The 17,996-nt window shown below is 47.4% G+C and overlaps 1 protein-coding gene across 6 annotated transcripts; it reads right to left on the bottom strand.

Annotated features, from left to right (window-relative positions):
* Positions 1–5,997: 5,997 nt before the first annotated feature.
* LOC142880392 (keratin, type II cytoskeletal 8-like) lies at positions 5,998–11,698 on the bottom strand. 6 transcript variants are annotated; one of them, XM_076014278.1, is made up of 10 exons: positions 11,174–11,698; positions 9,742–9,950; positions 9,089–9,149; positions 8,852–8,947; positions 8,499–8,663; positions 8,032–8,157; positions 7,703–7,923; positions 7,161–7,201; positions 6,603–7,045; positions 5,998–6,554 (listed from the first exon to the last, which is right to left on the bottom strand). In XM_076014278.1, the coding sequence occupies exons 1-10, from the start codon at positions 11,618–11,620 to the stop codon at positions 6,399–6,401; spliced, it is 1,965 nt and encodes a 654-aa protein (XP_075870393.1). In that variant the 5' UTR covers positions 11,621–11,698; the 3' UTR covers positions 5,998–6,398. The 6 variants fall into 6 exon arrangements, with proteins under 6 accessions (XP_075870393.1, XP_075870394.1, XP_075870395.1 ...); XM_076014279.1 differs by having other exon boundaries at positions 5,998–6,536; XM_076014280.1 differs by having other exon boundaries at positions 5,998–6,512.
* Between the last annotated feature and the right edge of the window lie 6,298 nt (positions 11,699–17,996).

Genomic DNA, 17,996 nt, shown 5'->3' with positions numbered 1-17,996 from the left:
AGCCTCAAAAGCCTTCACTGTTTCAGTAGGACATGACAAATAGCAGCAACTCTACACAGAGGAAGTACTTTTTAAATCATAGTGTCATCATAAAGTGTTTCTCATTGACGTCTAGATTGAACCAGGGACAGCAAATCATTGGGCAGTTGTAACAGCAGTGAACCAAACAGCTCTTGGGAGCGCACACACCTCCACTTCAGCCTACTACACAGTATTGACACATACATTATCATTGTATTGTTTTAGTATTTAAACACAGGAGTCAAATCAGACCCGAGCAACCACACATCGAGACACCTACTGAGTCTTCTGAGTGTGTTATTTCCAAGATTGTTCATACATTTTATTGAATTACGGTGTGGAGTGTCACCTTTTCTACTTATTTCAGCCAGCAAAACGTTACAGAGTGATTTAAAGAAGTCAAAGTGAGAAAAAAAAACCTGAAATTTGGTTGTTCGTAGTTCACATTTATTATTTGAATAACTCAAACCTAGATTTGAGCCAAAGCTGTATGGGCAATAGTTTGAAAGAGGACATTTACATTTACTAACGTTTGAGAGGTTCTTGAGAACTTCAAAAACCAAAAAAGAAAAGAAACAAACTGGGGGGGGGGGGGGGGGGTACAGGAGAAGTCTTTGTGGGAAAAGATACAGAACAGCAAGCTGGATTAAAGGGGCTTAATGTGCTACGACTGTTTGCAATGGTTGTTCATTCGACAGCTTGTAAAGTACACACGAGTGAGTTATGACAGTCAGTAACTCTGGAAACATAAAATGCAATCTGCTTGTTAGCGTGACACACCCAGGACACTACCCTGAGGGAGGGGCCGCTGGGCTACTCAGTTCATAGTTTAGACTCATTGTTGAAACTGCACCGTCGCTGTTGACTGGTCGGTCGAGCTGTCACCTGCCCCGCAGCCGTACGGCAATCCAACTTTAAAAAAACAAAAAAAAAACTCTCCTTCGTGTCGAGCAGAGCTGCCTTGCAGGGACGCCACTGGTCTGTCAGTTTCACTAGACGTTGACAGGTGGCGAAAACATTTTCCACAGCCAGCGTCTCTCAGATAGGTCATAAAAAGACAAAGCACAAAAGGTTTAAGATGGCTGCAAGGGCCGCGACTGTGAAAGTTGATCTGTTGTTGTCATTTTGATTATAGGTCTTTCATTTGATAAGGTTGTAGCGATACGGGGGGGCGTTTTAAGTAGCGCGCTTGCACGCTAAATTATTATTGTTTTGAGAGAAGGTAAGTTCACGTCATTCACACACAGGTCATAACGATGTTGTTGCAGAGGTGGCGAGAGGGCATGCTAACTAGCGTTGCTATCCGCTAGCTAGCAAGCTCGCTTGCACTCTCCTAGTGGACCTCAAAACCAGTGGTTGGTTTTGAGGCGTGCACTTCTTTTTTGCGATGAATTGTGGCCTCTAATGAAGCAGAAGTAGTTGAAGAATGAATAAAGGTTGTACAAAGGATTCATCCATCCATCTATTTTCAACACCTGCTTATCCCCAAGCTCAGGGTCACGGGTCTGCTGCTGGAGCCCATCCCCGCTGTCATAGGGCGAAGGCAGGGAGACACCATTGACAAGTCGCCAGGTCATCACAGGGCCACGTAGAGACAAACAACCACTCACTCTCACATAAACACCTACGGACAATTTGAAGGTTTCCAATTGACCTCACATGCATGTTTCTGGACTGTGCGAGGGAGCCGGAGAACCTTGGAGAGAACCCACGCAGAGACAGGGAGAACATGCAAACTCCACCCAGGCCCACAATCGAACCTATGGCCTCCTTGCTGTGAGGTGGCAGCGCTGACCACTGACCACCGTGTCGCATAGAAGAGCTGAAAGAACAACCATTACACAACTGCCACCTATTTTTTTCCCCCCACAAAGTAACAAGAAGCGTGACAAAAACTAAACAACTGCCTGGTTTGATTCAAGTCACCCTGAACAACAGCAGACACGGTTGCACTGTTCATTCCCTCTGCGGCACGCAGAAGACATGTCAGCACCGTTTTAGTCAGTTACCTTTCGGTCAGGTGACATAAAGCAAATAAAGTGCCATTTTAAACAGGCAGTTCCAGTTATGTCCCTATGTGTCTTCCTGCTGCCCACTGCAGAGGTTACACTCGCATGCCAGCGTGCGGCCCGCAACACGGATTTCAGGTCTTCATTCGGTGAAGCGTTGAATCTTTGCAGGCCACAGGAATAAGCATTATTTAGGAAAATATAGTGTTTATCGCGCTACTTTCTAACATGCTGAAAAGCTAGCGTGTTTTACAGATATATGTCAGTCACTGGAGTTTAGTTCCAGAACGGAGCAGAGGTCTTCTTATCCAAAAGCCAAACTACTCATAGTTTATGGCCTCTTATCCAGGAACAGACACGTGATTATGTCTGTTAATGTTTGTTTTTCGCTTTTTTTCTTTTCTTTTTTAAATAGAAAAGTACAAACAGTCCACAAGATCTGTTAGCTGCATTTCATGACAAATATTTTGGTTTCAAAGATACATTGATATAACATATATAAAGGTGTAAACCGTATTACATCGTAAGTTCACTCGGTCATAAAAAAAAAAAAAAAAAATAGAAACTTCATGCACTCCATTGCTCTGTGACTCTTGATTTTATCGTCATCTTATTGTTTTGTTCGAGCCAGAGGCAAATTTGAAGCGATTTTTAGTCGCACGTGTGGTCTTGTTCTGCCAGAGAATCTAATAGCAATAATAATATACTATGAGGTGCTACACAGAATTGTCATATATATCTATATGTGTGTGTGTGTGTGTGTGTGTGTGTATTAGAATTATGTGCAGTCTTCACATTTTGTGTTTTTCCTTTTCACACAGTAAAAAAAAAAAGAAACCACAACATTCTCAACAGTGTTCACAGATGCAATGCATTTCCCCCCTTTGGCCTCATCTTTTCTGTTTGTTGTCAACACCAGAAGAGGGTCACACCTCAAAGTGGCATCCAGAAATAAAGTTCTGCTTGCATCTCATTGCAGATCTTCATCTCCCATCTGTCAGCCCTCTCCGCCCCATACCTGCACAGGAATTCAGACCTGTTACTCAGGCTGAACGGAGAGTAGCTTTCCCTTTTTTTTTTCTTTTTTTTTTCTTTTTTTTTCTTTCTTTCTTTGTTTTTTTTTAATTCACTTATGTTTTTAAAGCACATAAGCTTTTCAATATCCCCTCCTGTTTATGCCTGCATGAGGCAATCCTCATCATGATTACTCATCCATTATTTATACAACTCCTGCTTTGGCAAACGTGAGTCGGTGCATCATCAGATCCAGTTGCCGCTGACTGTGTCTGATGTCTAAGTCATCAAGTTCCGCCATTTGGTCCAAATACACAATAGGGGAATTATGTATTGCACCATGTTGCCCTGTGTGAAGCACCTACGGCTACAATAATCAGTGCCAATGCAGTAACTTTTTTAGGCCTCTTGGTTGCAGCTTTGGGTGCAGGAGTCACGCTTGGCCGGCTGCCCTGTAAACGTTGCACAATCTGTCGTGCATCCCTGCATGGGCACGTTAATTTGGAGGTTTACACGCGTGAAAGGAAGGACCAGCACACATTCGTGTCTCCTCTTGAATTCTTTGCCTTTTATGCAGTTGGACGACAACCGCGAGAAACACATTCATTCAGCCCGTTCAAACGAACGTGCTGGAGACAGAGGGTTTATTGTGCAGATTACATAAGATCAGCGTTGGAAACGACAGCTGTGGCAGTGTGCCGAGCCCTTCACCGCAGGGTAGACTGAGGAATGGAAGTGGGTGCGGGCCTGCACACCAGTCAATCACTGGAGTCCTGCGGCAATTTTTCTTTAGGTTTTGTGCAAGCGATGGCCTCGCCCCATATCTCACGCTTCCAGTCCTTGCAATTTATTGTCACTCTGTTTCACTGTTTCTTTTTGTCCGGGATTAGACCCGGTTCTGCACTTTGCCATGTAGACAAAGGCTTGATTCACAGGTGATGTTTTGGAAAGGGGCGCAGCGGCACGCATGCATGCGGACCTGCTCCGACAGGGCACGAGGAGGACACGGTGACCCCAGTTCAGTGTGTCAGAGTGTGGAAGGGCAGCGGGGAAGTGGACAAAACAGTGCACCCTTCCACAACTGCCAGCTACTGCTGGCGGAGCCGTGCGTCTGTGTGTGTGTGTGTGTGTGTGTTTGTCTGCAGGAAATGCACCCTTTGCTGCATCAGACAGTCACTGAAGTGACTGGATAATAGTAGAAGCAGTGTACTGTTTAAACAGGCTGACACAGCAGAGAGCACCCTTGCAGAAAATAAATAGTTTGCAACAAGGCACAGCAACATCCATCAGGTTTATGAATTTAAAAGACAGACTGACGCTTGGGGGAAATGTGATGCATGAAAATATTCTCACGCATCTTTATCGTTGTTTTTGTTTTTTGTTTTTTTCACAGTTAATACTCAATTGCAGGTAATTTAGCTGATTTGAAAGTGTCTGTGTGTGTGTGTGTGTGTGTGTGTGTGTGTGTGTGTGTGTGTGTGTATGAGAGTCCATGAATCCTTTTCCTTGCCAGAGTGCAAGCATTTGCTGGTCTCTCCAGAATAAGAGGGACATGGGGTTGTGAAGCAAGAAACTAAAAGTTGTGTATTGCATTTGAGTTTTTAGCGTCCCAATCGTTCTGCACCAGCAACGTGCGGCCAGCATCCCTCCCCACCACTTGAGCCTTGGTTGTGCTGAACTTTGACGGCAGCGTGTCAACAACCTTTCAGACAAAATAAGAAGTGCAAAGCGTCTGAAGTTGGACGTCTGTGTCTCTGGAAGTCGTGCCAGTGTTGCCCTCGTTGCCACTTTGTCCACTCTATCTATTTGCTTTCTGCGGCTGCAGCGCCGCCACTCAGCTCATCTGACTCACTTCCAGACAGTCGATACACACTTCTTCTTTTTTTTTTTTTTTTTTTTTTTCCCCCAAAAGCGTCAAAGCTGTGACCCTCATTTGAGGTCACAGACACCGAGTCTGATGCGAACATTTCCACAGTTATCGTGTTTATTCAGTTTATTTCTTCTCTGGGCATTAACCCCCCAATACTCTCTGCATTTGAGCAGAAAGCGTTCAAGGCCACGGTGTTGCTCGGCAGGGACGGTGGGATGTCGTTCAGCTGCATGTTTCAAGCCAAGCGCTCTGGGCGCGGCACCACCACCCATGATTCAAGTTGAAACCTGTTTGCTGCTGCTGCTGCTGCTGCTGCTGGAGCGGGGGGGGGGGGGTGGCATTCACAAATCACTCTCTGCAAGACAGAGAAGCGGGGTGGGTGGGAATCGTTCTTACCTAAATCACGAGTGCTGCTTCAGCACACTGTCGTGTCAAAGATTAAGGCCGACTTTGTGTGTTGTATCTTGTCAACGTCGCCTGTGTGAACACGCAGTCCATGTTTTCTCACCTGAGGTGGAGGTGCAGGGGGGCGCTTGACATTTGATGACATTTTAAAGGAATGTATATCCATAATTGCACTCATCCGCAGGTGGAGGTCTGCGTGGCTACACGTTTGCACAAAGACTCGCTCCAACGTGTGGGGTACAAAGTGTGCAAATCTATTTTCTTGTCGATTTATAATTGTTTTTGGTTTTTAGTGGGGGTTTTTTTTTCATAGGTATTTTTGTTTTGCTCTGTCACTTTCTGTTTGATCCTCAAAACTTTCAGAAGTATGAAAACTTTTCTTTTCTTTTTTTTTGGGACTGGGGTGTGGGGAGGGGCGGGCGGGGCGGGGGGGCAGGGTGGTTGTGAGCTTTTTTTTTTTGTTATTTACTTCAAGTACACATGTGTGTTGACTCACGCTAACCACTACAAAGTCCCAGCAGGTCCTCAGGCTGATTAAACTGCTGCTGAATTTTGGTCACAGCCCCCCCCCACGATGATCTACGATGAATGAATTGATAATTTCTGTGCAAGCAAACTTTCATACGACCTTGAAAGACAAACAAAAAAAAAAAAAAACTAAACACGAGACAACGCGAGGCACTTTCTCTTGCTTTTAATGGCTGAGACAGCAGGACAGCGCACAACACCTTATCTGACAGCAGGTGTGAGTAAAGGGCGGCGGGGTGGGTGAGGGGGAGGGGAGCGTGGAGCTGGTTGAAGATTCCTCACTATAGGCAGTACACCTGCTCATCCCTGCGTTTGAAGCTTCAGAGCAGGGCAACGGCCATGCAACAGCGCCCCCTGCTGGCTACAAAGATGTAGCGCTGCGCCTGTAGGAGATAGAGCTCTATGGAAGTTGAGGGTCGAAGCGGAAGTGGTGCAGTGAGGGAGAAGTCGAACCCTCTCAGCGAAGGGCAGCGGGGGAACGGGACGGGGAAGGAGCCGTGCTTGCCACGTCTGGACCTTCGACATCAATCTGAGACACGGAGGGCAGGTCGTCACTCCGCAGCCACGGCTTCGGCCTCCACCTGCTTCTGCTCCTGCGTCTCCACCTGCTCCTGCCTCTGCTCCTCCGCCTGCCTCTGCTCCTCCGCCTGCCACTGCTCCTCCACCTGCCTCTGCTCCTCAACCTGCTCCTGCTTCTGCTCCTGATTCTGATTCTGATTCTGATTCTGCTCCTGCTTCTGCTCCTGCGCTTCCACCTGCTCCTGCTTTTGCTCCTGCGCCTCCACCTGCTCCTGCTTCTGCTCCTCCACCTGCCTCTGCTCTTGCTGCTCCGCCTGCTTCTGCTCTTGCTGCTCCGTCTGCTTCTGCTCCTGCTGCTCAGCCTGTGGCTCCTTCTTCTCCTCCTCTGCCTCATTCACCGCTGGCTCGACCTCTGCCTGCTCCTGCTGCTGCTGCTGCTCCTGCTCCCTCTTCTCCTCAACTTTGCTCTCCTCCGTCTTCCTCTCCTCAGTCTTGACGACCACGGTTTCCGTCTTGGTGATGGTGGCGCTCTTCACAGTCGGCACCTCCGCGGCAGCGACAAAGGTGGTGGCAGTGCCGCCGCCGCCGCCGCCGCCGCTCACCTGGAATCCGCCGTAGGAACTGCTGACGTAGGACGGGGTGCGGGAGGTCTCCCAGCCGTAGGTGTTGTAGTTCATAGCTGCGTGTTCGGAAGAAGGAGGCAGCATTTAGGAAGGAGACCAAAGACCTTTGCGAAAGATGGAGCAGTCCACCCTGAAGCTACATGTGTGCGGAAAGCAGTGACACAAACTTACACGTCTGCTTGGATACGGTGGTCTTGATGCCAGTGACTAACCTGCAGAGACGATGGCAGCAGCATGAAGAATTTTTACACAGCAGTCAACGGTTTGCACAGTCACAAATGACCCCCTGTTTACAGCCGAAGCGCTTTGCTAGAGCTCCCACGTGTTTGGAAGGGGATGAAAACAAGGTGGTCCCAGAGAGAGTAGCCAAGAATACGCATGAGGTTGTGGTCAGTAACCCGGAAAGAAGTGTTGTACCCTTTGTAACATCACAAAGGGTTTACATACCATGTGTTTTAGCACACACTTTGTGAAAAAAAAAAAAGGTTTATTTTTGGGTGTATAGATTTACTGTCACATGAATTATCCCAGCTGTTTTTCTTTTTGTTTTTTTTTTGGTAATCTTGCATCTTATTACTCCTCTTATTACTACTCAGAACCTCTCGACGAGTTTTATTTCTTCTAACTTTAAGTGCTGGCAAAATAGTAATAGCATATTGTTGTATTGCTCCCACCTCTACTTTTCTGCTGACAAAACAAAAAACACATCTTACCTGTCTTCCTCTCCTTCCAGCAGCTTCCTGTAGGTGGCGATCTCGATGTCCAGGGCCAGCTTGACATTCATCAGTTCCTGGTACTGCCGCACTTGCAAGGCCATGTCCTGTTTGGCTTTCTGCAGAGCCTCCTCCAGCTCTCTGATGCGGAGCTTGGCGTCCTTCACTGCCAGCTCGCCACGCTCCTCCACCTCCGCAATCTGAGCCTCTAGGTTGTTTCTCTGCGAGCGCAACGGCGAGGCAAAAGAGAAAGTGTCAAATCAAATCAAATCATGAAGTGGGCAAGAACTTTTAGGGCCTTCAAACACATTGAGGTTGTTGTGCTTCACCTGTGCTTTAACCATGTCGATCTCGGACTGGAGCCTCATCATCTTGCGATTCATGTCAGCGATATCGGCCTTTGTTGACTTCAAGTCGTCGCCGTATTTGCCGGCGGACTGCTGCATCTCTGCGTACTGGAGGGAGCGCAGACACAAGACTTGGCACATCAAAGATGCAGCATGACATGTAGTATTACTTTAATTGAGGATAATTATTTAATTGCCCTGTGAGTGTGTGATGCTGTTGCTATCACTGTCAACCACATTTGAATTGGACGCGTCGAGCGTCGGCTGCTAGACTGTGCAGAACTTTTTAAGAGTTCATAAAAAGCAGGGTGCAACAATGGAAACTGACGTGACCTTTGACCCCCATCACCACCTCAGCGTTTGCACTTCTCCAGCCAGAGAAATAGAGCACTCCTCTATGTGTCGATGTTTTAAAAGATGTCCAAGAACCAGACGCAGTCTGCGGATACCTTCGTCTGGTACCACGACTCGGCCTCAGCTCTGCTTCGGTTGGCGATGTCCTCGTACTGGGCGCGCACTTCTGCGACGATGGCGTTCATGTCGAGGTTGCGGCTGTTGTCCATCTCCACGACAACGGACGTGTCCTTGATCTGGCTCTGCAGCTCGTGGATTTCCTGTGACAGGATAGATAGGTAGATAGATTTGTAGATAGATAGATAGGTCTGGTCACATTAGCGTACAGCAAATCTTCTAGCCTGCTGCTGTTATGCAAGCTACTGCTGTATTTCATTCAGGCTTTCACAAGATAGATAGTTCATTAGTTATTATTTGTGTGGGTGAAGAGTTGGAACGGGGCCATTACTGTGTCGTAGATCTGCCTCAGAAAGTCGACCTCGTCGGAGAGCTCGTCCAGTTTAGCTTCCAGCTCCACTTTGTTCATGTATGCCGCGTCGGTGTCCTTCGCAGCAGGAAAGACGGTAGGCAGAATAATGAGTGTTCCGTATCGCACACAAATGAGTATTGTGTGAGTTAATTTATGCCTGCGGGGCTAATTATAGTTGTACGAATGAGGGGGAATGTTGGAAAAACACACACAAACCTTCTTTGCGAGGACAAAGGTGTTTTCACAGTCGTTGCGCCTGTTGATCTCCTCCTCATACCTGGGGAAAAAAGAAGAAAGCTTTGGGATTCATTTACTGAAAACACTTTGTTTGGATCTCTCATAACCTTTAATCTTGTGTTCAAATAAAACCGCTCATGATGTATTTTGACATTAGCAATTGGCGGATTAGTTTATGTCGTGTCTGTTTAGACAAAAATAATCACCGCTTTGAAAATAAAAGAGGATCCAAAGCCAAGAAAACAGAATGTTGACCGAGTTTAAATAAAAACAAATTAAAAAAACTTTTTTTTTCTTTCATATGAAAGTTTTTTTTCAGCCACTTGGAGGCAGCAGAGACAAAGCGTTCGTTTTTCTAATAGCGAGTTACAGTTGGAGTTAATGGTGGTCATTGTTTTATTAAATGTTCCCTTTATCCACATATGGTAAACGTGACGCTACGTAAGCTTCGGGTATTCTTGATCAGATTATAATGGATGAGTTGGGCTTTGAAAGGGAATGCGTCATGAAATGAATACAATGTCTGTGTGCCTCTGCAGAAATCTGCATTTGGGAGCCCATGTGTCTGCCAGCAGAGTGGAGTCATGACGCTGGGGAACATGTCTCTGTCTCACTCTCCCACTTTAACTCACTTGATTTTGTAGTCCTCCACCAGGTCTGTCATGTGATGCAGGTCGGACTCCAGCTTGTGTTTTTCATGGCCCAGGTTGTCGAGCTGCTTGCGCAGGTTGGCAATGTAGGCCTCGAACATGACATCAGTGTTGGAGCGGGCGATGGTCTGCTCCTGCAAGAGTTTCCACTTGGTCTCCAGCATTTTGTTCTGCTGCTCCAGGAAGCGCACCTAGAGACGCAGGAGAGCAGAAATTTGAGGTCTCGCAGTTGCTGTTCTACTGTTTGCTTCTCAGTGGATACGGGTGCAGAACAGAGATCGACGTTGAAGATGTGATTGAGGGAAAGGAATGTCAGGAGCAGCTGGGCGCGACCTCATTCGAATTACGAGGGCATTCGCTTTGTTTGCTGATGGACAAAGGGAATGTGTGGAGATCGACTTGAAGAAGAATGACTGATCGAACTTGTCTTCTCCGTCTATCAGTCTCAGCTGCCCAGCGTGTTCTCCACACAAAGGGACACTGTTGTCCATTTGTGACACGCTTTGGCCCTTTTTACGATTTCTTCCATTCAATGCAGTGACCCTGGGTGGAGTGCTGCTGCCCCTAGGCAAACATGACGACACACACACACACACACACACACACACACACACGCATGCATGTGCACGCACACACACACACGCATGTAAGTCGTGCAACATCATGATGACTGCAGAGGAGTGAGAGGGTTCTTTCCCCCCCGCCCCCGTGAATCTAACAGTAAGTAAATTCTGTGATTGAGAGCTGTTGGAGGGGCAGCACAAGCAGCGGATGAGATGTGCAGCTGCACCACAGAACATTACACAACCACGGAGAAACTGTCTTCCGTGACTCCGACGCAGCCTCATAAAACTGTTCAAGCTGAGGCTTAGGAAGACGTTTTAACTGTGCACTCAGCCTTTGACATGCCTCTCCGTCCTGCTGCCACGCCCACCTCTTCTCGATTCTTTGAGGCAGTGAAACCTGAGAGGAGCACAACGAGCACAATCTCTCCCCGCGCAGGATATTGCTCGCAATGGACGTAGGCGCAATATTGCTCAGTGTAATATTGTTACTGCTCCCCCTATCCAGGTTGATCCCCCTCTCTGAGCTCTGCGGACTCACCTGAGAGCGCAGTCTCGTCAGCGGGCAGAGCCGTTAACTCAAACCAGGCCGCCGCCTCCCCGCGGACACCAAGAGCGAGGATTGTTTGATGATATCAGCCCTTGTGTCAGAGGGACCCCTCGCGAGTTGGCCTATTTTGGTTTGTCGGAGGATGATTTTCTTATGATGCTGCTGAGCAACTTTATGAGTCAGTGTGGAATTTAGTGGCCGTGCGCCATGATGAGTCATTGAAACTTTTTGTCTTCCCTTTTTTACAAGTATCCTGCACAACTTTTCCTCGTTTTTCTCTCTCACTCGCGGTTGCACCCACCTTGTCGATGAAGGAGGCGAAGCGGTTGTTCAGTGTCTTGATCTGCTCCTTCTCCTGGGTGCGGATGACCTGGATGTTGGGGTCGATCTCCAGGTTCAGGGGGGCCAGCAGGCTCTTGTTGACCGTCACTGCTGTGATGGGGGCCGACACCTCGTTAGCCATGCCGACTCCAACGCCACCTCCAAAGCCGACGTAGCCAAACTCCAGCCCCCCTGCTCTTTGCCCAGACCCTCCGGCCATGTACCCGCCAACTACTTTGAAGCCCCCAGCGCCCACCGCCGCACCGCTGCTGCCCACCCCCCCATAGGAGCTGCGGACAGCGAGGCTCTGTCTGCCGCTGGCACGGCCGCCGTAGCCAGAGAAGGAGCGGCTGCTGTAGCCATGGGAGGGGCCCCTGGATGAGGACACATTGGAGAGGGTGGTGGTCTTCACAGCTCTGACAGACATGGTCACAGTGGGTAGGTTGGGTGCCCGTGTGCTGGAGAGGAGAGACTCTGCAGAAGGGAGAGAGAGAGTCAGGCAGATAGACCCTCCCTGATACCCCGGGTGCTATTTATCAGAGGAGGGGAGGGGCCCTGCCGAGGTGTGATTGGCTGTTGTCCTCGAGAGGGAGAGAGAGAGAGAGAGAGAGAGAGAGAGAGAGAGGAGGGTGTGCGCGTGGGGTGGGTTGGGATGGGGGGGTGGAGGGGAGGCAATGTCAGAGAAGAAAATTGCCTCATGCAAGACATTTACAGAGCACAAAGTGGGCTGGATAAAGAGCAACAGTTACAAAATAAGCACTCTGCCAGTTTCTGAGAGGGAGGCTTCTGCACAAACACAGAGGCACTGTCTACCTTTGAGAAGCTCGTGCCATTTTCCATTCTGGAAAACTGTATTACTTTGTATTGCATTCTCACCTTGACATTGTCCACAAAAACAGACCAGTGAGCCACAAGGATTCAGCGCTTGCTGAAGCTGTCGAGAAGAAGCAGGGATCAAGTTTGTTTCAGTTGGTTTGGGTTTGTGCCTGCCATGGTACGCTGTGAAGTTGAAATTGTATTGAACGTGGCCCTTTAGAACAGACTTTATTTGTCTTAACTTTCTGTGACTCTTCACAAGACGTAATCTTGAACATCTGTCTTTGACAGTCAGACACGGCAGTGACGAACCACACGTCACAATCTTGAATGTCCAAGCTCGTAGTCTTTAACTTCGACTTTTACTTGAGTTCTATTGGAATCGGTTCGCAACCAGGCAAGTCACTGTCAGTTTTGTAGTCAGTCGCCTTGTATTTGTTTAGCAGCCATCGCGCTGCACCACCACCACCAGAACAACACCAGGGCACGAAGTCAAACCTGGGGTATAATGAGCACGAGCTCCATTTTATGAGCTCCTTTGTATAATTTGCAACACTTCTCATAGGTGTGACATATTACAGAGTGGTGGTTGGTCGGCGCGACAAGCCCCAATCGTGGGCCATGGCAGCACGCAGAGACTCATCGAGGCACAAACAGTTTTTGTTTTTTTTTGTTTTGTTTTTTTTTAATTGGTTTTTTTCCCACCACAATATGCTGAGTCGCGTCTTTATATGCTTAGAGACAAGACAAGTAGGGACATCTCACACCTCAGGTAAAACTCTGCGGTAATGGTCTGTTGCATTGCACAACTGACTAACAAGGTGCACTGAGGTGGATGCGCTCTCTATCAGCGCTGAAATCATGGACCAAACCCAGCAACGCATACAGACACGCACACACGTGCACAGACTTACACGCCAGTGCAACTTGACGTAACATTCCAGCCTTATCAGCAAGGTGAGGAGCACCGCCGGGCCCCGCCTGTGAAGTCAACTCCTCACGGTAAAAATTCTAAGTGATAAAAAAAAAAAATGAATGGACAGGTCACCATACCCCCCCCCCTCCCGCCCCAACCCAATACATCTGTTTGTGCTACCTAATTTGTGTCAACGTGAACTCATTGCTCCGTCAAGCAGAGCTCTAACCACACCCCTGATCTTTTGTTTCACAGTTTTTATTGGGTATTGTGGTATTGGGGGAGGAATGGTTACCACCTATTCACAAGCTAATGAAAAGAAATCCCAAGTTGGTGCTGCTGGGTGGAAACAAAGTTAAAAAAATAAATATAAAAATAAAAAGAGCCACACTGGGCTTCAAACAAGAGGCTTTTTCATTTCAATCAGTTTGTTCCAAATGGTATTTTAATGCTCCCGGATTTCCATCCCAAAATGTGGCTCCCGAACTGGTTAAAACCGGTGGAGGAGCAGCTCCGAGTGGAGTTTCCGTGCACAAGCACTAAAATGACTTGGCGGTTACTTTATATGTTATTACTCTGCACAAGAATCCGGGAAAAAAAAAAAAACATGCGCAAGTCAATCTTGTTTTACCTTTGCACATCAAAGATCCATCTTTTTTTTTTTAGAAATAGAAAGGTGACACCCCTGCCATTGTACCAGCAGTGCATGTTTAAAAAAGGACCACACACAGCAGTGTCGAACAACCTTAAATGCTTTTGATGCACACTGACAGCAGCATGTTTACACTGTGGGGGGCGGGGGGAGGACGAGGCAAACTGCTCATTCACAAAAATGACAAGAGCCTTCCTATGAGACGCCATCCCTCAGTGAAATGACTTCTGAGCTTGGAAGCCCTCACAGGCTTGAGTGATGGGGACCCTGATGACAAGCTGGGGGTTTGTTTGTAGCAATGATAAATTCAGATAAACATTCATTTATTTTCCATCACTGGTTGTAAAGCACTCGCAAGGGGCGGGGGGGCGGGGACACCGGCAGCCTATCCCGGCTCTCATCAGGTGCAGGGTGGGGCTACGCCCTGGACGAGACACCAGTTCATCACATGGCCACACAAAGAGGCAAACAGCCATCCTCACTCACACCTCGGGACAATTCAGAGTTTGTGCTCGGGCTAATGTACGTGTCTTTGGACTGTGGGAGGAAACCAGAGTCACTGTTACTGAAGTATCTGGAGAAAAAACCCATGTAGAACGCAGAGAAACTCCTCACAGAAAAGCCCCAAGTTGGAATGGTTCCTGAAAAAACCTCCTCACTGTGAGGCGATTGTTGCCACCACCGTGGCAACAGAATTTAGAAAAAAAAATAATAATGATAATCTCTTTCTTCTGTGTTAAATAAAAAACTTCTATTCTAGAAACATCAACATTAAATTGTTATGAGTTCTCTTTCATTTAAATGGCTAACAATCTCTTCGCAAGTCCCACCCGGGGCCATTCTGTGTGGAGTTTGCATGCATCTCCCAGTGTCTGTGTGGGTTCCCCTCCAGGTCCTCCAGCTTCTTCCCACACTCCAAAGACATCCACGTTAACCTGATTGGCAAGTCTGAATTGCCCGTAGGTGTAGATTGTTATTTGTCCCTGTAATAAACTAACGATTTATCCGGGGCAGTACCCCGCCTCCACTCTCAGATGTCTGGGATTGGCTCCCACAGCCCACAGTGCAGGATAAACAGTGGTGGAACAGGGATGGAGGGATTCTTTCACCTCCGTTCCTATAGCGATGCACGAATGTTTTCTGTGTTAATGTTTTTCACTCCTTAAACAAGTTCAAGCCTAAAGCGAGGAGCATTTTTACAGCTTTGAAGAGATATTTGGAGTGAGTGGGGGCGAATAAAAACCCTGGCAGGTTTTGTTTGGCTTCACTCAAACACTGACGTGACTCCTCAAAGCGGACCTGCACGAACCTCGGAGGCAACCATATAAGTACACCTCTCTGTTGTTACGGTCACTTTGCTTTTCTGACAAATTCGCTTCGCGGCGAGAAAAGCCCATGTTTATTTCTCTAATACTGGCACTCCACTTTTATCCAGATCAGATAAGTCCCCATTCTTTCTGCGTGAGGAACATTAGACGTTCATTTTGGGAGATAACCCTCTGGCCCAGCAAACTCCAGAGGGCCGGTGCTGTTTTGGCCCGTGGAGAGCTGCTATGTGACACATGGAGTCCGGAATGTGCTGAGGGGGGAGACGCGAAGATGCTATTATTACCCAGAGGGCTGGGTAGTCCAGGGGATGAGCAAATGAAAGAGACAATTAGCGGAGACAACAAGCAAACTTGTTGCACAATAACTGGGAGATTGACAGATTTTCATCCAGAATGGCCAGAGGTCCGCCACGGTGCACGCTAATGTTCAACAGACACACCGCGGTTAAACAGGCATCCCTCCTGAATGCCTTTACATGTCATTTTACGGTCACAACAAAACCCATACACAGGGTGCATTCACAATGTATGTGTTTACGTCCACCGAGCAAATGAGGCGAAATTGTATTGGTGGAGAGAGTCAGATTCTATGCACCTGTCTCATGTTTAAAAAACAGGATGTTTATTGGATTTGGCCTTTGAAAACTTGAACTTAGTGCTCTGAGGGATCCACCTAAGCCCTCAAAGTTATCAGCAGAGTCAGTAATAAAAATGGCTTCCTGCTTCGCCCTCGCATGTAATGCCTGTGCAAATATCCTGCACTCAGTCATGAATAAAACATGGGGGCATGTTGAAGTGTTAAACAAGAGGAGCACACAATAGCTCATTGTCACAAGTCAAGGAGAAAAAGGCACACAAGACAAGCACCGAGCGACTTCCACGCTCTGCTGCCCCCTTTGAAATGTGTTTGTTTGGAGATCTCACGCCCCCTTGTGGTTGACTCTTGGAGGACCATTTTCCAAGCTCAGAAAATGGCAAGGGAGACACGTGATGCTATTTATTGCTCGGTACTCCGTCAACCTCAACAAGCTGCTAATAAGGTAATCCTCTGACCATTAATACATTTAATTTAGATTCATTAGAGAGGCTGAGACAAAATTGACATTCATTGTTTTCCAACACTCTGTGTTTGTAGCTTTTCCATAATCTCATGGTGTGTGTGTTAAAACACACTTTGAAGTTCTTAGAAAATTATGTCACAAAGGGCACTGGCGGGCATCTCTCCCAGGTCAATAAGCGCCCCAAGCCAGGCGTTGGCTCTGCACTCTAAGACCGCCTTGTTTTTGTACCCTTCCAAACATGTGTTAGGGTCCAACAAAGCATCAGTTTTATCAGGAAGCTAAAGCAGGGGATTAGAGGTAGGATGTAAACATAGGGCTAAGTATGCTGTAAACTGCAAAATTTATGTTAGGCTGCTCCACTGCAGTTCAGTCAGAGGAAGTGGGACTCTGAATGATGCCCCCTGGCCTGGTGTTCGGTGTCTTTTTCAACCTGTTCTACAAATGTGTGAGGTCTAATTGTCCTATAGAGCTCTATGGCTTTTTATAATATTCTACGACAATTTGTGTCTTCGTGAGAAATGGTACCACAGGTGACTAACGGTCATACCACTTTGCTTCTTTATGTCTTCCCGTGAAATATCTCTGTTCCTGAAATGGACATGACATCCAGCAGAGAAATTGTCTCTCTGTTGACACATTTCACCAACTGCTGGTGTGTGTGACCCTCTTTAGGATCGCAGCCATAAAACTGCGAGACTTTTTGTTGGGGGGGGGTTTTGAACCAAAGGTCAGGAAGTTGTGTAAGTTTTGTTCACTCTCACTTTGAGCCTTTTGGCTGAGTCACGGGAGGAAAAAGAAAAAGGAATGTAGGATGTGAATCACAATCACATGCCTGACTGCACCTCATCCTGCAACTGGCAGGACTCACACAACTGTATGCATGGATGCTAATGCACATGTTTTGAGTTTGCTTTAAGTGTGTGTGTGTGTGTGTGTGTGTGTGTGTGCGTGCGTGAGCAAATGCACCAAGTTTGAATACGTCCATCCATATGTGTGTGCGCATGAATTGTGTACGGCGGTGTGTGTCCCCTCAAGTGTTGAGAGTGTGCGTATTGTGTATGTGTGAATGTGCAGTGGGTGTGTGTTCAAGCCTGTGAATTTGAGTGCTTTGTGTGTCGTGTATCTGGCTTGGTGTGCAAACGTGTGTTTGCATGAGGTGTGTGTGTGTAAAAGTTGTTTTTGCACGGGTGTGTGTGACTTGGGCGTCTGTTTACGTGTCAGGCATGTGAATGCAAATGGTGTGTGCATACGTGGTGTGTCTCTTTAAATATGCTAATGTGCGTCTAGTTTGTGACTAGATGTGTGGACGCTTGCGCCTGCGCAAGTCTGTGTGATTCTGTATAGTGTGTGTGTGTGTGTGTGTGTGCGTGTGTGCGTGTGTGTGTGTGCGTGTGTGTGTGTGTGCGTGCGTGCCTGCATGTGTGTGAGTCCTCATTCTGTCCTGAAGCTCAGTGGAAAAACTGAAAAGCGTGCAATGAGGAAGTTTATTCCAGGCCTGGCTCCGCTGGCAGCGCCGATAAAACTGCCATTTGTTTAAGATTTGTTGTCGTCTCCAGGATCCTGTTGTGACTCACAGTAGAATACAACTCCCCTCTGACTGACAGAAAAAGGGAGTTTCCTACTTCAGTGAGTTTAGTTCAGTTGGCATTCACAAATTGAAAATATCACTTCTCCTAAGGTGTGTGCCGGGTGTGTTTGGTTTTGGTTTTGTTTTGTTTTTTTGCATTTTATGAAACTGTCGTCCAGGCTACTTCCCCTTCTCTCCCGTCAACTTCTTTGTTTGTCCGATCTGTTTTTTGCTTCTGACATGCGACGCAACGCGTTGCCAGCAAACATCACGGTGGAGGCTGTCATGAGATTTTGAGTCACGCTGATTAAACTATGTCTGTCTCTCCTCCGCTTCCCCTTCATTTTCTAGAATCTTTCCCCTGCTCTCATCGAGCTGTGCAGACTCTGCCTCACACATCAGCCCGCCTGAATGATGTGTGAGGCAGAGTGTGAGAATCGCCGACACTTGATCACACTGGAGG

Source organism: Nelusetta ayraudi, unplaced genomic scaffold, assembly GCF_046127955.1.
Source record: "Nelusetta ayraudi isolate G7.1 ecotype Tasmania unplaced genomic scaffold, CSIRO-AGI_Nayr_v1 ptg000168l, whole genome shotgun sequence".
Lineage (NCBI taxonomy): Eukaryota > Metazoa > Chordata > Actinopteri > Tetraodontiformes > Monacanthidae > Nelusetta > Nelusetta ayraudi.
The sequence above is the reverse complement of the archived record's forward strand: the minus strand, read 5'-3'. Positions and strand labels throughout refer to the sequence as shown.